The 27,605-nt window shown below is 47.5% G+C and overlaps 1 protein-coding gene across 2 annotated transcripts in view; it reads right to left on the bottom strand.

The window, feature by feature from the left end:
• SIL1 (SIL1 nucleotide exchange factor) overlaps positions 1-27,605 on the bottom strand; it is an 80,441-nt gene that overhangs the window by 29,305 nt on the left and 23,531 nt on the right. For both annotated transcript variants that reach the window (XM_071758738.1, XM_071758739.1), the window contains 4 exons: positions 12,057-12,177; positions 10,738-10,834; positions 7,659-7,850; positions 2,665-2,786 (listed from right to left, as the gene is read on the bottom strand). In XM_071758738.1, coding sequence (XP_071614839.1) covers positions 2,665-2,786; positions 7,659-7,850; positions 10,738-10,834; positions 12,057-12,177 — 532 coding nt within the window. The remainder of the gene's footprint in view (positions 1-2,664; positions 2,787-7,658; positions 7,851-10,737; positions 10,835-12,056; positions 12,178-27,605) is intronic.

Genomic DNA, 27,605 nt, shown 5'->3' with positions numbered 1-27,605 from the left:
AAGGGCACGGCTTCAGAACACTCTGCCAGATGGAATGATGTTTGATTTGGTCACACTCAGTGATTAAACCCCAAATGCCTAAAATAGAGGACACAAAAGAGAAACAAGAGATGAAATCCTGATTTCCTGCACAGCAGATCACCCTCTCTCTCAGGGGCAGCTGGACACCAGGAGGGTAGTAGAATCTGTGCAGGCAGCAGCCTGGGACCCTTGGCCTTGAGAACCAAACTCTCCTGTGTTAAAGCTGTTTTTCAAGGTCAGTTAAGTCAAATAGATGGGAACAAAATCAGGAGGGAGCAACCCTCCATTGCCCCTTGCTGTACTTTCTCAATGATCTTGAAGGTCCTTTTCAACCATGAGGATTCTATGATTCCATGATTCTCCTCCTCCTCTTCCTCCTCCCTCCCATCTTTGCTGATCCAAGATCTTGGCGTGTTAAAAGTGCTGCTCCACTTGAAAACCCTTTTATCCCAAATGGGTTTGCAGCACAGGGACACCCCTGAGCCAGGTCCTGGCCAGCCTGGGTGATGCAGCTGCTTGCTCCATCCCTTACCTGCTTTGCTACCTGCCTAGAGTTGATATCCATGCCAACCTGGAGAAGACCTGGGATATTTTTAAAAGCTAAAAAGTTCTGGATGCCACCCGATGCTCAGCATTCATGCAGGTTTTCTCCTGGATAAAGCAACCTGCCTGCAGACAATGCCAAACTCCCCCTTCCCAGATCCAGCTAGGCCAGGAGTTAATGACCTCCAGGATGGGCTGAGGAGCTGTAATGACCATGCCCTGATTTTCCTCTGGGAAGGTTTGCCTGGCTTGAAACCACTGGCCTGAGCCAACCTGGCTGAAGAGACCAAGAAGGTGGCCAGAGGCCCACTTGGTGAGCAGCAGACCATCACCTCCTGTCCAGGAATGGCTCAGCATCCAGCACAGGATCTGATACCAAGCCCAGGCACACGAGTACGGATCAGATTGTGATCCTACAGCCCACTGAGCTGTGGCACCTCTGGGCATTTACTAGAAAAGTCCACCCACCTTACTGAGGCCCTGAAGAACTGCTTTGAGTGAAGGAAATGAACAACAAGCTCTCAGAAAAACAAAAGACATCAGAAAATGCTTTAGCATGAAGCACTTCAAATGCCCGCGGCAGTTTAAATGGAGCACGGAGCGAGATGAGAAAATGTATGAACAAACAAATTAAGCAGATAGCACAAAGCAGATGAGTTGGCATGTAGGTGTCTACTGAGAAAGCTTAAGCACAGCAAGGGGGAAAAAAGCAAACCCAAAAAACAGGCACAATATTCCTTGTGTTTTGGAACCGAGCTCTCACACAATACATCATCCAAACCACTCAAAATTACCATCTGTCAGAATGTCCTTTAAAGAAAAAAAAGGTCTCAAAGTTTCCCAAGCAGTATTTTAATATTGTCATCTTAGAAGAGACTTTCTGTCCAAAGAAAGGTATTTGCAATTAATTGAGAAATACTGCATAAAACCATTAGGTTTGTGGCCACTGCTACACACTCATACCTTGAGACAATTAATTTCTTGAGTCTTGATCATGTCACATTAGCTAAATTAGGAAAGATGGGACTTAATAGCCCTTGTCACTTTGCAAGTTACCTGCAAATGTTTCCAGAGCCTCTGTATGATTTTCTCTCTACGAAACATATCATCAGGAGTCTACTTGCTATTAAAGAACTTAAAGAAACAGCTACAGTACTGCTTCAGACATTAAGATACCACAGAATATGAAGAGCACATTTGTGTTTCTGATGTGAAAGAGCACACCTTGTGATCAGGAAGTCAGAATCTGCTGTATCCTTCCCTGGTGTAAATCTGGGTACCTGGGGCTGTCCGTGTCACCTCACTCGTGCCGAGGACTAAATGCATCCCATACAAGATTGCAGAAGAAATGTAGGTTTGTAGACCACATATTAGACTAAGTGATATATAATTTATAAGGGCGCAAAAGGTATTTTTAGATATGGAAATAGGCAGACATAACAGACCTGACCTTCAGTCTTCACTCTGCACCTAGACCTTGAAGTTTGGATTCATCCATTTCTAAAAGTCTCTGCACACCTGAATGTGCAACACTCACCCCCCAAACGCCCCCAAAATCCGTAAAACAAAAGGGGCACCAATGAAACCCACTGATAACACACAGTGCCACCTGCAGCACTACATGCTGTGCCCCACCATGAGGCCATCTGGGGCTCCTTCAGGCAACAGCCACCTTCCAGTGAACCACAAACAACCTTCAGACCAGTCTCTTTTTGATGCAGCCTACTGACCCCATTCCCAGCCCCACGTCTGATCAATATTGCTTATGGTCATGCCTGTGGGTCAGAGGCACACACCCATAGGGCTAAAACCCCCCTATGAAGACCACAAAAGTCAAGATATTTCTGCAATCAGCTCTCCTTACATCAAGGGAAGAGAGAGGGAAGCAGAACTATTCCCCCCTTGGACTTTGTAAGAACAAGAAATCAAGCAACAATCATTGCTTCCACACTGAATTACTGCTGGTTAAGTCTAACGAGCAGGGTGAGGACACACTGACAAGCTGACCAGGGTAAGTGGTGCTGCAAGGGGAGGGTTAGGCAGAGGGGAAGACAATTTGGCAGGTTTTCACCCTCCCAAGCTGGGTGGGAGAGAGCTCACCTGGACAGGGCAGCTCCCAGGACGAAAGCAGCGTGCTCCTTCAGCACGGCCTCGGTGCTGTTCAGCCCCTGGATCACCAGCTGGAGCCCACCCATGGAGAGGAAATCCTTAGCATTGTCCACCTGGGAGAGAACAGGTCCCCATCAGTACAAACCCCCAGACCAGATCCCACTCAAGGACTCTTGGAGAATGCCTGGCTTTGGAAAGCACAGCATCTCTTCTCTCCTAGACACCGGCCCCGAGTTTTAAAAGGAATTAAAAATTAAGAGGGAACCACTGTGGTTTGAATTTTGTACAAAACTGCCTGGGAGCAGCAATGCCACAGTTGCAGAAGCACAGTTTGATGATGGGTGGCTGTTATCACATGCAGAAGGTATGGCTGAAAACTCAAATACTTTGATTACCTATCAAAACTATTCTGGATGGGTGTGTTGAGAATTTAGGTAATGTAAAAAAAAAAAAAACTGGTAAATCTGGTGGTGTCAAAAATAAACAACAAAACCAAAACAAATTATTTGCTCTCTCACTTGAGCAGGCATCCGTGGGAATGCAGGGAATTGTATGTTTTGCAAGTGCAATTAATGAATTGATGTAATTGTAGAACCTGGAGTGAGGGATGTTTCAGAGCCTGCTGGCAGCATCAGTACCCGGGCAGCATCCTCTGCCCTCCTGGGTGGTTTTCCTTAACAGCTTCACAAGGAAAAAGCCAGTCACTACCTGGAAGGGTCAGCCAGGAGCTTCTCCACAGGGCAGCCTGAGCAGTGATTTTTCTGAAGCAGACTAAGTGTCAATAGGGAAAATTCTAAACATTAGTGGGGATCCAGTAGGCTTTGACTTGAACTGGGCACAAAATCACAATCGGCATCTGCAATTTGATTAGAAAAAGGCTCTAAGTGGCTCACAAACAGAATTTAGAGAAACAACACCAAGTGCTTCAAGTACAAAACTCAATATAAAGTCAGAAAAATGCATTTTAGTTTTCAAAGATTCTTCTTCTTTTTGTTTGCAGTTTAAAGAAGAATCTGATGAACATTCAGAATCGAGTGCTCAAAAAACAAGCAAACAAAAAACCCGTGGTTTTGGAATTTCAACATTTCTCCTCCCTGTAAGACAGGGAGACAACAGCATATGTTGGTAGATGGAAATAGAACCTAAATATGATTTATCAGCTGGGCAAACCGAGCTCCCCAGCTTCAGCAATGGGGTGGGACAGGACAAACACCATAAGGTGTGCAGGGGACGTTGGTCCCAGGCACCATGCTCCAGCTTGAACACCCTCTTGGTTGACAGTGACTTCATGCTCACTGTTATTTTAATCTCAACTGTGCGCCTTGCCCAAAATTGGCCAAAAGCTGGATATTTTAGGTACCCAACTGAATGAAGAAGCTACTTAGCTTTATGTCCTACAGGCATGTGGTTACCAAAGCAGACCCTGGGGAGCTGCCCCTCTGCAAAGCTGGCAACAGAAAGCCCATCTCTGCAGGTCTGCTGGGGCTGATTTAGGATTTGCAGCTGCTTTTGTAGCCTTTCAGATCCCCTTTTTTTAACTGTCCCTATAAACGGGACCTGCCAGACCTCTTACTTTTCTGCAGGCTCATCTTTAACTACAAAGCAACCCAATTTCAGCTACCGGAGGGGGCTTTGATTGCTCAGCCTCTGTGAAAACTCTGGGGCTGTTTTAATGCTGGAGTTGGACGTTGACTTCTGCTCCAGAGGGAATGCTAAGACTGGCAGAAGTTTGCATCCAGCATCCCTCGTGGTAAAGTCACTGTACCCTCATCAGCACTGGAGTCCTTCAGGCCAGCCCCAGCATCAGCGAGACACCTCAATGGCAGAATATAAAGCATGCTGTAAAGTTTCTTATGAAAGATGTATTTATTTATTTTTTAACTGGAGTCTGGTGCAAGAGCTCCCTCCCTCCCTCTTATAAAACCAACAAACCCCCCAAACTCAACAACTTGAAAGTATTAACCTCTTGGGAGAGCAGTGGATGCTGCAAGGCAGCTCGTGCCTCGCTTCAGTCCGCAGCAAACAGCGTGGAAGAAAGCCAAAGCTCAAAAGAGCTCTTGAGTAAAGCACACAGGGAAGGTGGGCGAGGAGAGGGGTGGGAGAAGAGCAAACATGACAACAGTTATTCAGGGAACGGCTTCGAAGCGGAGGAGAAAGAAAAAGAGGAGGGGAAGGGAGAGGGAAAGTGTTAGAAAAGGAAAGGGAGGATGGAGCCGCATGTCAGGCAAACGCAACGGGGGGGAAATCAGCAATGAGAAATGGTCATGTCAGAGGAGGGGAGAGAGGAAGATAAGGCGAGTAAATAATTGAGAGAAAGAGCCTGCAATGCGTGAGAATGGGCCTTGGCTCCTCACACTGCTGTGCAAGCACCGTGAATTCTGTTTATAAATGAGTTATGCTTTGGCCTCCTCACATTTGCATTTGGTTTTACGCATTACAGATAACCTAGCAAGCCAAACCTTCCTGCTCCTTCTCCAAGATGGGCTCCCCAAACATGCCAAGCTGAATCCTGACTGATGAGAAACAAACCAGAGCTGGCAACCAAAAGCTGAGCAAACACAGAGTCCTTGAGCTGACACTCCACAAGCAGGAGCACAGATCTGCCCCAGCTCGGGTCCAGCCACTGCTTCCCCACTGCTGCCTGGCAGGAAGCTCAGAGGCTGCTGCTGCGTGTCCCTCCACTCCTGGGTGCTCACAACCATGCCAAGGAGAGCACAGCACCCCCTGCCTGCAACCCTACGGGGTACAGCATTTTCAGGGTCTACAAAAAAAACTGGAGGGACTTTGGACAAGGGCTTGGAGGGATGGGACAAGGAGGAATAGCTTTCAACTGGAAAAAGAATTAGGTTGGACAGCAGGAAGAAATTGTTTGTTGAGAGGGTGCTGAGCCCCTGGGTGCCCCCAAAAGCTGTGGCTGCCCCATCCCTGGCAGTGTTGAAGGTTGGATGGGGCTTGGAGCACCCTGGGCTGAGGGAGGTGTCCCTGACCATGGCAGGGGTGGCACTGGATGGGCTTTAAGGTCCCTTCCAACCCAAACCAGTCTGGAATCCTATGATTTTCCAGTTGAAAGGGCAACTTGTGCCCTGGAGGAAGCAGCCTGAGGGCCAGGAGCAGTTACCAAAAGCTGTGGAACCATTCAAATGGAGATTGGGGGAACAGGGAGCTGCAGAGCCAGAACTGGTCTCAAATGTGTCTGAGTGCTGCCCTGGGGCACCCATGCCTGCAAGAATCCCTGTCCTCTAGAGGCCACCGAGGACTCCTGAGAAGTTCAGCCCTTCCTGGGTTATGCAGTACAAGCATATTTGGCTGTTGTTCAGTAATTACATTAAGCCAGTGCTGCTAAAGTCAGTACCAAGCAGAGATAATGCTCTGGACGCATTCAACTGGCTGGAAGAAGAAAAGAGGAGGAAAAGCCACGCTGGCTTAGAGACAAGTCATATTTCTTATCAGCTTCCTGCCTGATGAGAAGGTGCTGCCCAGCCACCTGCCCTGACAGCGTGGGCACAGAGCAACCTTGTGATGGATGCACAAAGGAGGCCCCTGTGCTCCCTGCCAGCCCCCCTGACATTTCTCCCCCTTCCCAGCCCCTTTGATGCTGTTCCCTTTGATGCTCCAGTCCCTGCAGAGGGGGCAGGAACTGCTTCCCTACTCCTCTCCCCTTTCTGGAATTGTTTGCCCCATCCCATGATACAAGCAGGTGGGATTTTGTGCTGGAATTGTCCAGGCAGTTATTCTGGAATCCAAAACATCCCAGGGGTTTTGGAAGTTGCTTTTGAGCAACTGATGCTCTGGCACCCTTAACGACAAAGAATTAGCCCTGAGTATGAGCTCCTTGGGCACCCATTGTTCACATTTATTCTCTGAGTCAGACAGATGCCATCAGTGAAACAAAAGCATTGAGAACAAACAGCAAGGAAGCCTCTGCATGAGGATGACAGAGATTTAGTGTGGAAATTCAAGACAAAGAGCCCTGGAAATAACACTTCTATTACTTGGTGCATGCACTCCCTCTCTCAGTAGCACATTGCTTCAGTCACCTTCCCCCCAGAATGCCACTCGGGGCTCTTAGTGCTGTGCCAGAGACATCTGGCTCATCCCAAGAACTGTCCCATTCACCTTCTGGAAAGATCAAGTTACTGAGAGCACTGCTGAAAGATCTCCCAGTTTGCTCCAGACTCTCCCATTTCCAGGGCAAGGAGAAGCCCAGTCCTTTCAGTGGGTACCCAAACACCCACCACTCAAGCCAAGGGAGGAGAGTGGAGTGCACAGAGCCTGCAACTAACAGGAGGGAAAAATGTGTGAGCTGAAAGCAAAGCAAGAGAGACCAAAGGAGGGGGGTAAAAAGCGTGAGGATAAACCCGAGGAAGTGAAATTTCAGGAAATAAATCTGCCCTCACACTGAGCTGATTAGCACAGCTCAGCTGATCATCAGCAACTTGCCATTTGCCTGAGCCTCTTCAGTCTGTTCTGCCACTGTCCCAGCTGCCAGAGGCTCTACTTGCTGTTTCTTACTCATGCCAGGACAAAATCCAAATTTTAGGGTGACTTGTCTTCCCCAGTACAGAGATCTTCTCGGTGAACTGGTGTAGAGAGACCTACATCCAACCAGAACTCCTTTCCATGGAAGCAAGTAAAAAACTATTTCTTTTAGCAGCCATCACTATACTGCCCCCAAAATGGCAGATAAAATCCCTTTTTGTGATGTTTTAGCATAAAAAAGGAACGGGAGGAAAAAAGCCTGAGAGCAGACAACAAATCAGGCACCACTAACCCCTGGGAAACTGCTCACTACTGGTACGAGTGATGATTTATTCTAACTTGGATGGAAAATAAGCCTGCAGTAGCCCTCTGCTGTCTGTTATTGTCCCAGGATTATGCTAATTAAGCAATTTGTATTACCCGATCCCGATAAGAAATATAAACCCACATTTATGACACTGCATCTCCTGGATTTTACATGGTAGTTACCAACACATTTTTGTTACCTGGTGAACATAATATTCAAGGTCGTAAAGCGCCGCTACTTTTTCATCCAGTGTGGAGGCAGAGCTGTTGAATTTGCTGATTAATTTCACCATAATTTCATAATCTGTTTCCAACTTCACATTCAGTTTTTCGAACTCCTCCTTCAGCTGCTCTATGGGCCGGAACTTTTTCTTCACCTCTTCCTCACGGGCCTTGAAAGCAAGAGGAAAACCAGAGATGAAGGCAGGTAATAGATGTAGAAAGAAACCCCAGCCCCAGATTCACAAGGGGAACCCAGCTGTGTGTGCATCAGATCTGTAGGGGCAGCACTTCCTGAGGAGCCCAGGAACCCTGTGATCTGTGAGCTACCCACCTTGGGTACCAGAAAGCACTCCCTGAGGAGCAGAGCCTGCCCCTGGGGCTTTGTACACCATTCTGACATCCTATGCACCTCCCAGAACATCATCCAGCCCAGAAGCAGGCAGCACTGCTGCAGGCTCCCTGTTTGCCTGCAAGCAAATCTTCTCAAAACCTGACTTCAAAAAGCCCTCAGCAACCACCCCAATCTCACAGCTGACCCTGCTTGGAGCTGGAGGTGAGGCTGGAGACCTCTGGAGGTCCCATCCAGCAGTGACTCCATACCACTGACATCAAGGATATCTCCTTGGATGCATACAAAGATGCTTTCATCATCCCGAACACTTCACATGTTTCAGGATGGCTTTGCCAGGGTCAGAAGCTGCCAGAGAGGGAAGCAGGAGGACAGGACCCAAGAGAGGGCAGCTGAAGTGCCATGGGGCTTGGCCAGGAGACAGCTCATCCTGTGGTGAGCCTCTTCTCCTTTGTACAAACAGCACCCAAGGGCTACAGGGAACTGAGAGCTGCAGAAAGGAGTGTGGTGAGAAGGAAAAGGCTATGTCAGAGATCACTGAATGGTTTTGGTTGGAAGGAACCTTCAAGATCATCCAGTTCCAACCCCCCTGCCATGGTCAGGGACCCCTCCCCCAGCCCAGGGGGCTCCAAGCCCCATCCAACCTTCAACACTGCCAGGGATGGGGCAGCCACAGCTTCTGGGGGCAACCTGGGCACCCAGGGGCTCAGCACCCTCACCCCAAGGAATTTCTCCCTCCCATCTCCTCTCCATCTCCCCTCTTGCATCTGAAAGCCCTCATTCCCCCTCATCCTATCCCTCCAGGCCCTTGTCCCAAGTCCCTCCCCAGCTTTCCTGGAGCCCCTTCAGGCACTGGAAGGTGCTCTGAGGTCTCCCCATTGCTCCCTTCTCTTCTCCAGCCTGAACACCCCCAACTCTCAGCCTGGCTCCAGAGCTGCTCCAGCCCTTGGATCATCTGTGTGAACTCCTCTGGACTCACTCCAAGAGCTCTGTGTCCTTCTTGTGCTGGGGACCCCAGAACTGGACCCAGTACTGTAGGTGGGGTCCCAAGAGATTGCAGCAGAGGGACAGCAGTGCCTCTCTCAACCTGCTGGCCATGGGTTTTTTTATGTTCTCTAAGAGAGCCCCAGCATGGGCAGGGGCCAAATCTCCAGCATCAGAACTGGTGGCACTGGAGCAGGCAGGGACAGAAGAAGGAGAGAAGACAGATGGGCTGCCCCAGGAGAAGAAAACAAGAAAGCTCTTTAGAAAGGGCTTCTTCCCCCAACAAACCCACCAAAATCAGGTTTTATCCAAAGAGTGAACCCCAGATAGAAAGTTGCTCTCCCCTGCAAGCACTGTCCTGCTCCTCCACGTGTGAAGAGAAGCCAAGAGCTCCAGCAATCCGAGGGAAAAAACTGAATGATGGAAGTAAAGTCAGCCTAATAGCAGCCAAACAGCAGCAGTTATGATTCCTGGCCTAATTATGAGAGGTAGCAGGCAGTGAGACAGAAAGCCACTCCTGCCCCAAGCCCACGGAGCTGCTTTTGCAGAGCTGGGAACACACTTGGTGTAACTCAATTTACTTTGACACACGTACTTCAAGGATGAATTTGCTCCCTGCAGGAGTGATTTTAAATGGAGTACTTTAGGTCCATTAGATGCAGCCAGCTTTAGCCCAGTTGCTGGGACAATAATATTCTAACAGGCTTTTTTCCAAATCTGGCTTATTTTCCCATAATTGAGCATCACTAATTTTTGTATTTAAATGACACTCATCTCAACAAGTCCTTCTATCCGTAATGGTGGCTGGTGCACAAATAATCTTGGAGAAAATGAAATAATGCCCTGGGTGCCAGGATAGAGGGGAAAAAATAAGAAGACTTTCTGCAGCTCCAAAACTTTCCAACCTTGTCTCCTTCCTCACTTTTCCTTTGACTGAGACAGTGTTAAGGCAGCAGGAGGAGCCAGGGCCTAAGGAAATCATGGTGAGTGGAAGAGGGGAGTAAGGCTGTGATCCACCTAACTTGTCACACGTTGCCCCACCAGCATCATGCCAGCAGCTTGGGACCAGCCCCAAGCCTGGAGAGGGCTGGAAGCACTAATTCTGTTCTATTCTACTTTGGACCTATTTTATACACTATTTTATTGTGGGCTATTTGTAACCAGAGAGACTTACAGCTTATATAAGGAAATTTCAGTCCATGCTTCAGCCTGGCTATTGGGGTTTCAGTGCCCAGGGAACGAGATTGGGAACCTCAACCAAGTAGACAGTGAGCAGCAAAGCAAATTCCTCGTTCTGTTCTATTATTCCTTCACAAATACCATTGTGCTGCTTCATCTGATGGTTAAACTGCTGATCCCAGCCCACTCCAGCACTGCAGCCCCTCCTCCCAGATAGCTCACAGGATAATTATTAACAAGAAACACCCTGAGCTGTGAGAATACATTTAGGCACTTAGAAGTAACACAAGGTTTTGAATTTTGAAATTAATAAAATGGACCTTAACAAAAAGTTTCCATTTTTACAGAAAATCCAGGACTAGTTCAAGTTTCCCAGGGAACTGTATCACTAACAAGCCAAGATATGTCTATATTCACCAGAAGATCAGTCTGGACAGAATTTTTTCCAAGCAATTATTTGAACCACCATCCTTCCAAGATGTGCAACATAGAGTGCTTACATCTATCTCCTGTGAATTGCTTTAGAAACAGGAAACCCTCCTTACCTTGCTTTCTGCCTTCTCACTTTCCTTCATTTTAGCCAATGCCTTTTTGAGCTCCTGGGATGTGAATGAATTTGAGTCCACATCCACCTTGCCCAGCCTTGCAGAGGAAACAAAGCAAAACATGTTATAAATACACAATTGGATGGATAATATTTGCATTGTGATTGTCTAGCAATGGATAACACCAGGAGGAAAGGAGCTAGGAGGGCTCAGATTTCCACACATCACCCTTACAACACGTATGAAAACTCCACACTCAGAAAAAGATTAGTCCAAGTGCTGTATTTTGGGTGCAGTTTGCTGACACCTCTACCCTGACAGTCAAAAAAGGCTCTGCAATCTGCACGCTGACTCAAAACCTCAAGTCCTAACACAGTAAAAATAGCTGAGTAATTTATGGCTCTGAATTTCGTGTAGCAACACAGAAGAGCAGGACATTTTTTCAGGGAAAAACCAAAAAAGCAGTACTGTGTCCCTAAATCATTGCCAAGGACTCACAGATATCTACAGCTGAGGTTGTGATGACTGTCATGTACAAAAAATCATGCAGAAATTAGATAAAAGTGCTAAAAAATCTGTTGTGCTGCTCTTTCTGCCTGTCTCCTTGGTTTAGAGAGTGTTTACCTGGGCCACAAACACTCTTGCTCTAAAAAAAGGAAAGCAAGAGGCATCATGAAGCTAAAGAGCCTCCCCATGCTCCAAGCAGGAATAACTGGGGAACGAGGGAAGTGGTGCCGAATCCCACACAATTTAGGAAAGGAAGTTCCTGGAACTTTTCTTTGGGAGGAAGGTGCCAAGGGGGGGGAAAGTCAGCACCAGTGGAACTTTTAAAAAAGATTAGAAACCGTAGGTTGAGGGAAGGCTGCGTGACCTAAGGAGAGCATCAGCAATAAGTGAGGTCTGAATGGATGCTGTGAGCCTGCTGACTGCACAGAGCCCAACCTGTGCCACCTGGCTCAGGTCAGCACAAACAAAGCCCCTCACAGCTGCTCTGGTGGTTCAAGCTCAGAAAGTAGTTTCAGAGAGATTTCTGCAAACATCTCAAAGGAACAGATGTCACTGGAAGAAGCCACACTGCAAATTTAGTTTCAGCATCGTGGCATGAGAGGCCCTGAAGGTGTCTCAGAACATGCAACTCAGGGCACAGCCACCTGGATGGGATCACTGAAGATAAGGCTCAGTTTTCAGCACTGCTGAACTCTGAAACCAGGAGCGAGGGCTTGGGAAGAGGCAGGAATTGTGTGCAGCAGGGAACCCGGGCCCTAAGGAAAGACCTGAGTCCCTCAGCCCACTCACCCTGATACTTTCCATCACTGTACCTTTTTCTTCTTCTCTCTTCTCTCGTGTCGCTTTTTCCATTTTCACTCTCAGGGAGCTTGGCTTCTCTCTCTCCTGTCTGCAGATTTAATCGTACGTGTGACCCTGCAGGAACAGCTTGACCTACAAACACAGGTGGGGCTGTTTTAGGGCAAGTGCCTGGTGTCAGCTTTGTGAAGGAAGGGTGAGCAGAAAGCACACACACCCCTGCCTAAAAGATAGGAAAGTCTCATCCCAGGTGGTGCATGGGGGCAGAGCTGCTGACCACTCTCCCCCCTCCAGCAATGTCCCTTTGACCCAAACACCATCTCAGCCCTGAAGAGATGCCACCCTGACCCACAAATGTGTCCCCATGAAGCTGGGATGGCTCTGTGCCACCGGGGAGGAGGGACCCCAAGCTGAGCAGAGCACCAGCTCCCTCCTGAGCCAATTCCAAACCCACATCAGGAGTGGACTTGGAGACTACCTGGAGAAAGGGGAATTGGTTGCAGATTTGAAGTAGAGAGCATAAAGTACAGCTGCCAAAGTGAAATCAAAGCATGCTGCAGAGTACAAGCAGGTACACTGAATATCAAGAGTACCAAGGTGAGGCTGGGCTGGTTTGGAAATATTGTATTAAAAGGAATATATGATCACTACTATCTGCCAACAAATATACACAGAATACATTAAGCTTTGGTTTTAAGTGCAGAAAAAGATGGGAAATTCAGTGGTTTTTTCTTGGTGACAATTCCCTACAGGTACATCCCAACAGCCAGCCAGCAGAGGGATGGAGAGGTGGCAACATCTGGTTGCTGCTTCTTGACATCACTTCTAATGCAAGAAATGTGCCTGCTTGGGAGAGCAAGGGTGGAAGCTCAATAAATAGAGATCTTAACTGCACAGGGACAGACAGACACACAGCTGCTCATACTCCTCTCCCTCATTGAGGTTTCCCTATTAAGAATTTTTTTTTTCCTTTATCTTTTTCCTTTTGCATAAAATGACGCCCAGGATAAAATACCACAGCATGTAGGAGAGAGGCAGCATCTCCTACCAAACAGGAGCAAAGACAAGGATAATTATTTTGTACAATAAATACATGTTCTCCAAGAAAAAATCCTCTAGTCTAGGGAATGGCTGGATTGATTCCCCCAAGACCAAAGAGACATTTCACTGATCAAAGGACCCACTGCTTCCTACACAAGCCTTGGATGTTTGTCACTATTCAGACAAAAACATTTCAAAGCCTAAAGCCATCGAGCAGGTATAAATTGCATTGAGAAAAACCCAGAAAATCCAGTTGGGATTATTTCCTCTTTAAACAAGAAGCATTTCTGATAGCTCTTGGATACGTGAGGGGACAGACCTGATTATCTTCCCATCTGAAACTAGGCAAGGACAGGCCAGATGTGCCTCCTGCACGTGTGCCATGCTTTCCCAGCATGGACTGAACCCTCTCCTGCTCCACAACTTGTGATACATTGGAGTTTTAATCTGTGTATCTACATCAGCATCTCCCCACTTCCAGAAGGTGAGCTCTGCAGGAACTCGGAGCTGTTCCCCTCACAGGAGGGACATGCAAGTCAGAACAGACTTTGTAGGATCTCCATCAAAAGCATAACACCATATCTCTTCTCCTGGTTTCAGGAGACACTGAGGCAGGAGACAGCCAGCAAAGATTAAAAAAATAAATAGAATTATAACATGATATTGCATGTCCTCCTCCTCCATGGGCATAAACAGAAAGCAAAGGGTGAGCTGGGGCCTTTCCCCAGCCAGGGGCTTTCCTGGCCAGGTCACCAGCACCAGGACAGCCCAGGTTACAGCCAGAGCCCTGGCTGCAGCACAGCACAGCCAGAAATAAACGTCCCCATTAGAGGAGTACAGTGTATCCTGCCTGTCGTGCTCCCGGTGCATCTGGCCACATTAGTTCGCTCGGTTGCCAGGGGAGAGGAATGAAGCTGATGGGTTTTGCTTAAAAGATACATCTAAAGAGAAAGCGAGGCAGCAGCCTCCAGAAGAGCAGAGCCCTCCTAGTTTCTATTTTCAGCGAGAAGTAAATAAAAGAAAACGCAAACCCCGGAGTGAGCGAGTTCACAAACCCAGAACAACTGAAATTAGGAGGCTGCCATCAGAGGAGACCTCAGACCCTTCCTGCTTCTGCTTCCTGACACTTCCCTAAACGAGATTTGACTGAGACCATCCAGACCTCAGAGCAGAACCCTCCAGCCCTGGTGTATTCCAGCAGCTTTCAGTGCTGCCAGGATTCCTCCTCGCCCCTGCATGCAGGTTCGTGCCCCAGCAGGACAAAAACGCTGCTTTATTCAACAAAGCAGGAAAAACATCTGTGTTTTCAGCAAAAAGACTGGCCTAGCCCCTTAAAATACTACAGATGTTTGAGGCAGGGGGAGGTCTTCGGTCTTGTTTAGTTTGGGGTATTATTCTTGAAGTGTGTTTGAGGGTGGGTTGACTTGAATAATGTGATTAAAATCGCTGATTTAAATGAGCAAGCTGGAAATCCTGAATTTCAATCAGGTTCAACAGGCAGCTTCTAGACATTTCCCTTAAAAATAGCTTATTCTCTCTGAATCCTATAATTTGATACTATTCAGTGACTGGGAGCACACACCAGAGGGATACATATGTGAGCAATTACACAGCTTCACGTGCTGTTGATACAGAATCACACTCCTAATAGCTTTTTTTTTTTTTTTTTTTATCTAGAGGAATTAATTTTTTACTTATTGCTTGTATTAAGCCACTGTTAGGAAAGAGAACTCAATTAAAAATAATATAAAAACAAGTTTCTATTTCAGCAATTTTCTGATCTTTTTTCCTCCTGGCCACCTCAGAAAAATAGCAGATGTCAATCCGAAGGGGTGTGCATTGCAGCTCTGCTACTGGAGGAAGCTGCTGCTCCATCACTCAGCCCTTTGCCTTGCAGCCAAAAAGAGTCCAACAGGTACCACGCTTCCTGGGGGCCACAAACCCTTCCCACTGCACGAATGACAAGGTATTCATTGGGAATAAATGTCAAAGCAAAGCGACAGCATTTATTTTCCAAGCTGATCCTGTGGCAATGCTCTGCTGTGACAGAGTTATTCCTGTTCTCCATTTAATCCCTTTATCTCCTGGTGCCCACTGCAGCTGCAGCAGCACAGGGATGGGTTTTGCTCTCCTACACGAGCTGGAGCACGACTCCTGTCTGCCTGACATCTCTCCCCAGGCAAACTGTCACCCTGCCTGGGTGCTGCCACGGGTCTGAGCATCCCCTGCCTAAAAACACATGGTCTGGAGGTCTTCCCAGTGAATTAGCATCTGTCTTATTTGGAGGTCTTCAGCTTGTCCTGAAAGTTCCTTAAACTGACACCGAGGAAGAATTTAATTTATAGCCCTGTTCTTTTAATCTTGGTCAGCAAGATTTTTTCAGACTTATTTCTTCTTATAATATATTAGAAGGAATAACAGCACCAGAGCTGGCTTCAAGGCAGCAACTCACTTGCAGGGGGTTCTCTGCTGACATTTATAAACTGATCCTATTTCTCTCTTGTGTTTTATTTTAGCAGCTAGACCTGTCGACTGAAATTATTGCTTTGTAACCAAATCACAGTTATCTGTTATTCTATTTCGTGTACATTTTTGAAGCTCTGTACCTATATCAAGCTTTGCAGAGGGAGAAAATAGGATAAATAAACAAACAGAAAACAGAACATGCTTCCACCACGCTCACCACTACAGCAAGAATCAGGCATGTTACACACAGGGTAACTGAGAGCAGAGAGCTGGGGAATACACACCATGTGGGGGGCCATAGCCAAGGAACCCCATCTCTCCCTTTCTAGGCCAACCAAACAACCCACTGTGCTTCCTCACTAAATGACAAAGGTCTCAACCTTTGTTGTGCATTACTCCACAAGTGGGTTTGTGGCCATCTCTGCACAGGGGCAAGGCTGAGCCCCACCTGACAGCACAGCAACTGAGCATTACAAGTTCACATCATGCAGAGATGTGCAAATTCCAGACCCAGATGGTGCAATAACTCAGGCTGGTCCTGGCAGCCTCCCCATCCCCTACACACCCTTTGGACCCACCAACCTGCCCAGCAAGAGAAGTCCAGGAGGGACCCGAGAGTCTCCCCTTCCAGAAACACCTTTGGACACCACTTTGTCCCCTATAGCAGGGAAAAACTCCCGTGGGAAGGCTTCTGGAAGCTGAAAAAAGGGTGCTTGCCTTGGTTTCTCCCCAAGTGAGCATCCTTGTTTGCCATTGAAAAAAAAAAAAAATAAATGCACCTATTAACAGTGTGAACAGAACCCCCAGTTATGAGTCAGTAACTGGCTCTGCACTTCTCAGAAATCACCTTGGCATGCAAGCAAGTGTCAGATAGCATCTACCTTCCCTGATTCTTTGTTTCTCTCAGCACGGGAGTGAGGGAAAGGGACTTTCTTTCTCCTGCAGGTAACAAAAGAATCCGCAGATCAATACTTGAATGTTCCCAGCACAACAAACCAGCAGTGCTGAGATATTAAAAATAATAAGGCTGCCCAAGACTGACAGAACATCCACAAAAAGTTATCTGATGGCACCGTACCTATTCCTTTAATAAAATAATGATTAAAAACAAACCAAGGAAGCAGCAGAGCTCCCTTCTGCTGCAGCACCAGCACTGCCAGCTCCAGGAGCCACCAGTGGCTGAATGGGAGAGACTGGGACACCCCGTGCTGGGGGGACACAGCTGGCACCTGGCTGGGCTGCCAGCTCCTGCTGCAGGGAGAGAAGCTCCTGTGCCTGGGGAGAGAAGGGGATTTCACCTGGTGCTCAGCCTGTTTCTCAAGCTGGGCTTGGAGAAGGACTGATGAAGCAGCCCCCAGTCTGGTGGGGGTCGGGCATGCTCTGCCTCCAGGCTCCCCAGTTAGTGCTGTCAAGCCAGGAAGCAGCAAAGCCTGGCTCCTCGTTTGGATTTTGTGGGGTTTTTTTGGGGGGTTTGGTTTTTTTCCTGTAAGGGTGAGTCATACCACTCAGATTGCTTATTTCAAAACAGAACATTTTTACATACAAAAGGAAAGGAAGATGTGCAGAAGACACAGGTCAAAGAGAGATGCAGTACTGATGGCAAGAAGAATTCCAGAGCCCAAATCTCATTTTGCTCCCTCCTGCCCCTTTTTCACTCATCTACAACCTTTAGAATAAATTCACTTTCTGGCACTCACCACTTACCAATTAAATGCCACCAGAATAGGTCATTAATATGCTGTATATCACCTCTTCCAGATAGGTGGTGGAGAGCTGCCAACAGGCCTGGAAACTTCCCCCCCAGAATAACCCCAACATCCCCCAGTGCATCCCCTTGTACCTTACCCACAGCACAGGTGGGGACAGCTCAGACACCTGTGTCCACCTCCTAAGCAGAAACCTCTGCAATGACAGGGGATGAAGTGCTTTCCAAAGCCACTTCATCTGCATCTCTCATTTCTGTTTGCTCTTTGAAAGAAGGGACACAGGTATTTAGCTCCTGGCAGTAACTCTCACCATCCAGAAATGCCTGAACACTATCAAGTGTTGAGGTGTGGGGTTTCATTGAGGGTCTGAAGAAGCAGTTAAAACCTCAACAAAACCAAGGATGTTTGACACTTTGCTTGGTCAGTTTATGATACATCTTTAAATAATGCTTCAAGCCACACTAATAAACACCTAGCATTTTGATCAGCCAAATTTTTCATCTCTAAACATAACATCTTCTCCAACAGGGATTCTGCTCCAGGCTGCCACAGAACAGGGACAGAAGCTACCTGAAAGGCTTTCAAGCTCATCAAGGGTGAATCTGTTCCCAGTTCAACATCCAGCACTGCTGCCATCCCCAAGAACACCTCCAAATCACCACAATGACACATCCCGAAGTGCCACTGTCCCTGCTCCTGTCAGGCTCCTCGTGTCCCAGAGAAGCTGTGCTGCTTTCTGCTGCACTTAAACCCTACCTGAGCAGTGTGCAGAGAACAGGACATTCCCATTCCTGCATCTTATTTAGCAAGAGAGAAGCTACTTACTGGTCCTCATCTCCTCAGGACAATGCCATGGAGCTCACCATGTGGACTTGGGATGCTAAGGGCTCTGCACAGCCAGGATTATAGGGAGACAAGTGCTCATAGTTCTCCCTGGAGAACTTTTTTTCTGCATCCTATTACAACCTGCCAGCTGCTTGCTTGCTGCGGTAATAACCCTGTCTTTAAACAGCATCCATCAGGCCAACAGCTCAAACATTTGTTGATCTGCAAAGGATTTCAGAGACACTCATTTTGTCCAAGTGCTGAGAGGTCTTCTCTGTAATTTGTTTCCCTCGGCAAATATAATGAAAACCTTTTTCAAATGAAGGCAGAATCAAATCCCTCCTCCTGTGATTCGATCCTCAGCTCACAGAGAACAAAGCACGGCCAGGAAGGGGCTTTCCAGTGAGTAACACTGGGTTAGACACGTGGCTCCATTTGGACACCTGGCAGGACAATCCCTCACGACTGCCAATTTACACCAACCTGCTGTTTGTGCTCTCTCTGTTGCTGAGCAAGTGCTGGGGCTGCCAGCCAGGTTATTCAGAGCCCTGACAGCAGCACCAGGCTCTGGCTCCCAACACCTCTTCCCAAATCCCACCCGCTGCTCTGCTCTCCCAGGGGAGGTGACACGAGGGGACACTGGCTGATGCTGTCACAGGGGGGTGTTTAACTCACACCTAGCAGTGCCAGGGCTCAGAAAACAGAATTCTGCACGTGGCCCCCCGAGCACAGCAGGCTGTCTGCCCAAACCCCATCCCAGCCTCCCATGGTACAGTCAGTGCTGGGGAGGAAGGGCAGAGAGGTGCCTCCCGCTTCCCTGGAGCTAGTGAGGAATGGAAGTGAAGGAGGATGCCACGGAGATGCCTGGGGAGGAAGGTTCTTAGGGAAAGAGTGACAGGAGAAGACATATGGTGCCTCTCAGCCGGGAGTCGCTGCTGCAGCATCTGTTGCTGGAGCTCCTGCTGCTGCCAAGAGAAAAAAAGCTTCATATGGCCAAGAGCTCCTCGCAACAAGTGTGCTGCCCTTCACCTCCCTCTCCACAAAGGCTCCTCTCTCGCTTGCACTGCAACAGCAGGGAAAAAAATAATAGCAGGGAAGGACGAGGAAGGGTTTCCCCCTTGTAAAATTGGCAAAAACATGTTTTCAGTTTATAAGCAAACCCTTATCTCCAGTTTTGAGCCAGTCATTTCTTATGCATTACCACACAGCCTTGCTTACAGTGTGATACATGTGCCTGGAGATTCAACCCGAAGCCCTGGATTTATTTTCTCTTTTGATATTGGGCTCGATTCTGTGAACTGCAGCAGCTTAGAGAGTTTAATCCCACAAAGGTCTGCTCAGCAGAGATGGAAGGTGGGCAGCCCCACTCTGATTATTTCAGCTATCAAGCAGCAGGCTGGGCTGCACAGGCACCGTGGTGACCTTTTTCTCACCATGTCGCCAAAGTCATTGTCCAAGTGAAGCACTATTTACAAAAGCCAGTTTTAATCCCTCTCCAGCTCACTTAGTTATTTATCCCCAAGCCTACGCTACTTCATAATGTCACTGAAACCCATTCAATAATTGTCATCCCTCAGGTGTATTTGTTACAGTAGAAAGCCCATCTGGGATGCTGAAGGCTTATCTAGGTTGAAAGAAGATCAATGCTGAATGTAGGCAGGGAAGGACAAGGGGAATGACCAGGAGAATTGAGAACCTGACAAAAAGAACAGGGTCTGAAATTTATCCTGGTGAATTTTAGGCATCTAATACCTTCTTTGAGCCAGGCACCACTGGCTGCTTTGCTCTGACAGAGATTAGCACCTCCAGAACATCATCAACCACAGCTGTCTTCCACATCTGTCACCCTCAGAGAGCCTCTCCTCCTCCTTTCAGCAGCTGGGGAGGTGGCCTCCCCAGATAAATGGAAGGGCAGAGAAACCCCCCCCTGAAGAACCCAGCAAGCAGAGACATGGAAAGGACACAACTGTTCTCATGGAAGGGACAATCCATCAGGAGCAACACCCATGCTGGAAACCATGAGGTCTAAGCCTAATTCAGGGTTGGAAATGAGAAGGTGAAGCCTAAGAAGTGTGAAAAGGGAAAAAAACCCAACCAGGAAGTGTTACCAGGACAGGCTGGTGTTGGATAAACTCAGCTGCCAGCTATGCTGCCAAGCTATACTGAGAACAAATTTGAATGATAAAAGCTGGAATAAGAAGATGCCTTGGAGAGAGCATTGGTATAGTGCCTTCCTAAGCTTCAATTTAAAGCCTCATTTCTATAGCTAATGCAGTCATGGGGGACATCAGCCCAATGTCTGTCAAGAGAACTTGTCAACACTGCACTATTTAAGACAGATGCTAAGGCCTGGGTTTATCTTGCAGATAGATCACAAAGAAGGAAAGTTGTGCCACACTTGGTTCCCAGGAAAATAAATCAACATTCTCCCTGGGCTTCATCAGGGGATGCTGTTTTATAACACTGAGGGTGAAGCAGCCTTACATTTTAACAGTGCACACACTGCAGCCAAGATCAAATCCACACCCTCTGTGGGATTAGATATGGGAACTCCCTGGGATGTGCTTTAGGTGGGACATCACTGGAGACAGGCAGCCAGGGACACAGAGCCTTCAGGAGATATCTGAGAAAACATCTGACCCAACCCTTGAAGGATTAACTTCTACTGATAGCACTCACCAGCTGAGCCACAACCAGTGAGCTGAGTGGAAGTGGAGCTGAGTGGAGCTGAGTCACTGGTCATAACCAGTGACTAAGGGAAGAAAACTCCTGGCAAAAGTAGAGAATTGGCTTTGCCTCCCCTGGAGTACATGCAGGAAACTGAAACCCAACTTGCCTGGCCTGATTTTCAGAGATTCTCCAGGGGTGAGTCAGCAGAAAGCAAAGCAAAGAGAGGCTGTACCCTGTGTGTCTTCAGGAAAAAGAAGTTGTCAAAAGAAGTTTTCACAACCCTGCTCCCATCATACCCTGCTTTAAAGATACCAAAGGTTCCCAGGAGCCCAGGACCATTACTGCTGCCATGGCTTCACCCTTCCCATGTGCCAGCCTCAGAGTTGAATTTCCCAACAAAGCCAGGATCTCAACACTGGTGCCGTGGCACATGGGCCAGTCTGAGGCTTGCTGCTTCCTCACTGCAAAGTTGAAACAGCCCTTTTATTTGCAAAAGCAACAGCACTATAACCTTGGCTTTGGAATAGAAATCAGCTTGTGGGAGCACAACCCCAGGTTGCAGCCTCACAGGCAGGAGAGTGGCTCTGATCTGCCACAGATTCTGCACTTGCAGAAGAACTAAATCATTCCACCAGCCAGAAGTGTCCCTGGGGAAGGAAATCCTCTCAAAGATAAATCAATAACTCAGTGTAATTTTAGCATGCAGCCAAAAAAGAATTTACATTGCCAGGAAGACTGAGTGTCCTGCCATGGAGACAAGAGCCATGGCAGCATCAAACACCCCTGCAGCCATTCCCTGCTCAGGCTCTGGGTATTTACTGCAATGCCAGGAGCTTGGACTCTGCTGTGCCAGGACCTCTGTGGACCCAGAACAAAAGGGCAGCAGCAGGGATGTGGTACAACAAGGACCCACCTTTCCCCTGCCGTGTCCCAGCAGGGTGTGCAAATCCAAAGCACTGGGGAGTGCTCCAGCCACAGCCTCCCCCCCCGGCTGGGGGACAGGGGCTCTCACCAGCCAAACCACCCACAAAACAAGGCAAGACAGTGAGATGCTGCAGCACACTGTGATTCATGAGGCAGCAATTTATGTCATTATGTTAATAGAAAGTACATTCAGACCAGTAAGTTCAAGGAAACTGATGACACTTTACAGAGCAGCTCAATACTGAGTAGTAACTCTGGCAAATGGGGAAAAAGAGAAGAGAAAAAAGAAAAAGAAAAAAAAAAAAAGGACACTAATTATTCAGGAGTATTTCTCCCAGATTCTCAGGGTCAGCTTGGAGGAGAAGGTGGCCTGAATTATATTTTCATTCCCAGAACATCAACAGAATTGCTAACTAAGTTCCAGCAGCAAGGTCAAAGCCTGCCTGGAGTTCCACACTCCAGCTCCTTCCAACTTCCACCCCCAGCACACAGCAGCACTGCTGGACCCCCCAACACCTCAAGCTGCCTCTGTCCTCTGCAAGTGTGGTTAAAACATCTGTAACTCCAGGCTGCTCCTCTACCAGTGTCTCTGCCACCTTTCTGCTCTGGTCCCCAGCAGGGGTGGATGAGCTACAACCACTAATTCCTTGGAAGTTAAAAGTGGCCTCCACAAATGCAACCAATGTATTTTGGAGCTCCTGTGCTGGCCACAGTTGTGCCACTCCTCCCACCCTCCTTTGGTCCCACCAGGCTCTCAAACAGATGTGCCATCAACACTGACATCTCCAACTGCCCAGACCTGCAACTCTTAACTTCAGAGCAGCTCCAGATGTGGCTGGTGTTTCCATATAATTTCATTGAGGCTCAGACTTTGGACCTCTGAAATGCCAAGATCTGTAAGCATTGCTGATCCAAGGGGCAATGTCAGAGCTCCTCTCAGCACTGATCCAAAGAGCTGAAGATCCCTCAGGACCAATCCAAACAACCCCAAGACAACCTCTTAAGCTCCTATGAGGCAGAACACGAAGGTGCCTGAGAAGCCAGGGCAGAACATCTCTGTGAAGACCACATAAAAGCCCTCACAAGCATACGCTGTGCCCAACATAAAACCAAAATTACAGCAATGCTCACAAATTCAGCATCTCGAGATTGCACTGATGGCCTACAAGCCAGCAAAGCTCCCCTGGGTAGCTCAGCAGCAGCATCCTGCAGAGGAGAACATGCAGAAAGCCAACTCAGTGATGCTCAGGAAGACACATGTAAAGCAACCCACCATGTGGCAATCTGGGTGCACCCAGGTGTCCTGCAGCACAGCTGGAAATCAATAGCAAGACGCAGAAACCGTCAAGCACGCAGTAAAATATAAAGAACACTTGTAATATTGATTTTAAAAGTGCCTCGGAGAGGACAGTTGCAAAGGAATGCAAGAAAGCAAAGCAAAATACCAGAACTGAAGCCTTTTCTTTTCCTCCAAAAGACATTAATAATGGATTTTTCAATACAGGAAGAAAAACCGAAACCCACACTGGATTCTCCTGGTAATAACAGCTTTCTGCAAAGCCCAACTATTAATGTAGCAGGAATGTCCATCAATCAAGCACACACAAAGTACTTTGAGAGCTAAAAAAAGGAGCAAGAAAACATCTGCTTTTGGCAACTTAAATTTTGCCCTTAAGAACAAGGAACACAATAAATTATGGGAAGGTTGTGCTTGAACTCATTTTCTTCCATCCTTGAGAGCTAAATGCTAAGTTTGGAGGTAAAATTATACTAACAAACCACTGCTGTGATTTGTGCTTCACAGAAAATGGGAAGAAAGGACAATTTCACTTGCAGACCAAGGAACTCCTGAAAAACCTCAGTGCCGTTCCCAGCACCAACAAGGCAGAGAGCTCCTGCCAGCAAAGCAGCAACAGCCCCAGGGAAGTGACACTGACCTGTCCCTTGAGCTCGTGGCTTTAGCAGCCACCTGTTTCTCACTCAGGAAGCTCTTGTGAACATTTCTCCACCTTCAGCCTGTCCACACACCTGGAGCAGTCCCAGGTGCTTGCTCCCAGGTGACAGTGGCATCCCTCCTTGTCACAGCTCTTCCACAGGATGCCCACGGGAGGCTGCTCAGGGCAGGTCACTGGTCCCTGTGTTTTCTGGTGCCCTCATCAAGCAACACTTCATATTTTGGGTCTCTCCATCCAGACAGACACTGACTGGGGTATCAGCAAACCTGAGAAGCACCTGAAGTTTACCCAAAAACTCAGCTGCCAGAGAAAGGAACTGAGGTGCTCCTGAACCTCCAATGTTTCCTCTTTTTTCAAACAAAGCAGGTCAAAACAAGTGCTGGAGATAATAAACAGAATTTACTGATTCGAACGGAAGCAGCTGCAGGCACCACTGCAACCAAGTCTTAATAAATTCTGAAGAGTGACACTATAAAATGACATTATGGAAGTCTGTATTTATTACCTCCCCATGATTTCTGTATCCAAGGTGCCACATTACACTTAATAATGGTTTTCTCCCCAGCTGCCAGTGTTGCAAATCCTGCCTGACAAGCTAACAGTTGGGGTTAACCTCCCCCCCAGATATATCCATCTCTACCTGATATAAAGCATCAGGAGGTCCTCATGGAGAACCAGAGGTCCTCACTGATTCCTCACGCCAGAACTGCAGGAAATCTCCCTTTCCAGGGGTTCCAGTTCTGCTTGGACTACAACCTGCACTTTGGTGACCTCAGATCTGGCTTTTAGACCATGGACATGATCTTTCTTGAGAATGGTCTTCATTCAGTGTCTTGTTTTACCCATTTGTGTGGTATTCCTAAGTCTGCCAGAAAATCACCTTTGCACTCACGTTGTCCACAGCAGCACCCTGGGGTGTGGATAGACACTTCACAAGTATAAAGATGTTATTGTCCCACCCCTGTCTGCATCACCTGTACCAGAGAGGAAACAAAAGAAATCACATGAACTATCCCTAGTCCACTTCAGGGGAAAAAAAGAAAAGCAGAAAGCCCTAACATCTCCCCAGATCAGTTTATCAAGTAGAGCAGAGAGCGAACACGAAAAGTAGCCTGTGGAGGGGGCTTCACCTAAGGGTCACTTAGAAGTGGTGTTGGGAGATATGGATTAGAGAACTTTGTGGAGTAGGGATGCTGGTTGGGCTTGGTGATCCCAAGGGTCTTTTCCAACCTGAAAGATTCTACGATTCTAACGTCAGGATTTTTGTTGGTGAAGATGAAGGACAGCATACACATTTCCTCCTCAGAGAGCAGTTGCATTAACACCTCTGACAGGCACAGTCTGATTTGGAAACTCAAGACTGGGCTTTCCCCACAGGGTGAGCTACAAGCTCTCTTCTGCCAGGAGCCTCACTCTGCTCCTCCTTCAGGATATGTCCTTTCTATTTCAGGATGTAATCCAAAGGTTTGGAGAGCATCAAAGCCAGTGAAAGATGATAAGACAGGGCTTAGGTGAAAATCCTCTTGGGCTTGTTTTCCAGCAAAGGCTCTGACCCCACAGGGCACTTTTACTTCAAAACACTGGACCCAGCCCATCCCTGCTCTCCCCATGACTTCACATGGCTGGGCTCAGTCACCACTTTCTGCTGCCTCTCTTCAGGGAAGTCTCCAGCAACTCTTCCCATGTTCACTCCATTTGGATTCCAGGTGATGTTAGCAAGGAGGAAACAGTCAGCATCACCACCAGGTGTTCAGCTCTCAGTGGAGGCCACCAGGAGATCCTCCCTCTTAACAAAGGCACTGCCACACAATGTCACAGATCAACTCAAGTTGAAAGACACCTCTGAACATCACCTTGGCCAACCCATGCTCAAGCAAGATCACCTGGAACAGGTTGCCCAAGACCGCATCCAGCTGGGTTTTGAATGTCTCCTAGGATGGAGACTCCACAACCTCTCCGATGTAGTTGACTTTCTCCAGTGTTCAATCACCCAAGAGGAAACCAGGTTTTTCCCATGTTTACACTACTCCTGTTCCAGTTGGTGCTGCCAGGGTGCCCCTGAACAGCAGCCATTCCTTCCAGCTCTGTCTCATCCACTGCAAACACCAACCCTTCACAATCTGCCTCCTCGTTTCAGCACCAGTCAATCAAGACCCCGAGAGGGTCACTTCTTGTCACTTCTGTGTGTTACCAAGGGCAGAAGAGTGAGATAACTGCAATTAGCACCAACCCAGGTAGCAGGTTAAGTGCCAGTATTATTAATGAATAACAGGTGGGCTTTGCTTCAGATAACCAAAGCAGCAGATGATATCAAAATGCAAATGCATCTTTAAAATACAGCCTGGGTGCTAACCTGCAGTTAACTGGGTGCTAACCTGAAGCTGCTTTCAGCACCAGACAGAAACAGAAAGGTTGTGCTTGGGCTGAGCCTCAAACGCTAAAAATAAAAACTGGTCTGGGGTTAAAATGGAAACTGATGATTAGATGTATTTATTCACACCCTGCAGTGATGGGAGAGACATGCAGCATTGTGGTTTGTTTTTAACTTTGCAGGATCACAGGCACATTCCTGTTAGTGCCATTGCTCCTTGCAAGGTCTTTGCAAACCTGGAAGATCTCCAGCAGGAGAAAAGAAGAAATACCAAGTGACAGACTGCATCCATTAATTCAGTATTCAGATAACATCCCATTGCAAGGGAATGACCCAAACTTCCTGCAGTCTCAAGGAGAAGGCAGAAAATGAGAATAGAGGAAAAAGATCCATGGACTGAAGAAAGGTCTTTTGGAACTCCAAATGTTATCCTTCATTAGAATTTCCAACTCCAATGTGAATAATCAATAAAAAACTGAACTTGAACATAGTGTTTTAAGAAATAAATGGGAACTAGTTCCACAAAGCAGCAAGACAGACCAGAGAAGATTACCTTTCCCAAGCTTAAAGAAGAGCCAGACAAAGAGAGAGAGATTTATTTTTTTAACTCAGAAGCTTCCTCAAGATGCTGAAGGAGCTGTTTCAGTCAAGTGGAGACATTTGCTTCAGTGTGTGTTCAAGCAAGACCAAATGCAAAACAGCCTTCTAGACCTCAAGAAACAACAGCTTTTTAATTTACGTCCCAAATTGATTGCAGATTCCAAAATGAATGGAGGGCAGAGAGCAGAGAAAATGTCTCACTAAATCATGACAGCATGATGGATATTTAGAGTTTTCCTCAGCAAAGCAAGGTGTTTTTTAGACAGAACAGAGGAGCAAAGAGCTCTGAAAAGTGTTTGTGGAAAAAGAAGATCTGTTGCTATTGTGACCCCGTGAATAAATACATGGAAAACATTTAAAAGGAAAAAAAAAGCTGCAGCCCCATCGGAGTAAGAGCATTAATTTGCAGGCATGAACTGTGAAGGACCAGGATGAAATATTCCTCAAAGGAGCCATTTGACTGAGTGCTGCCTGAAAAAACACATCTCTGACTTTAAGCACACCCACCTAAAATCAGTTTTGTAGGAATTTTGGTAAGTGGGGTCTTAGCTAAGACTGCAGGAAAAGGCAGAACAAGACTGTGGGGAAAAGATTTTCTTCCTAATTATAAAAAAGTAACACTGGGAAACTGTTTCAGTGCCGTACATGATGCAGACTGAACTCCAAAGCAAAGAAGGGTTTAGTTCCCAGAGCCAGATGTGTTGCTGCAGCTATCAGATCCACACCAGGCACAAACCACACAGGCTCTGGGAGCACATGCCCAGGCTCCTGCCTTGGGAAAAGGGTTCAGAAACGGTCCTTCTGTGCACAGGCTGCAGGGCACTGCTGTTCTGCATGGGGTAACCAACACTTCTGCTCCCAGAAACATTCCATGAAAGCAGGCAGCCTGGCTGCAGAGCCAGGAATGCTAAAGGGATGGATGGAAAGATGTCACATCCCCCTCAGGGACAAGGCAGACCACACTGTCCCCATCCCAGCCAACCTCAGTCACCAAACAAGATAAAA

Source organism: Heliangelus exortis, chromosome 15, assembly GCF_036169615.1.
Source record: "Heliangelus exortis chromosome 15, bHelExo1.hap1, whole genome shotgun sequence".
In the NCBI taxonomy this organism is placed as follows: Eukaryota; Metazoa; Chordata; class Aves; order Apodiformes; family Trochilidae; genus Heliangelus; species Heliangelus exortis.
This window is presented reverse-complemented; position numbering and strand designations above follow the sequence as displayed.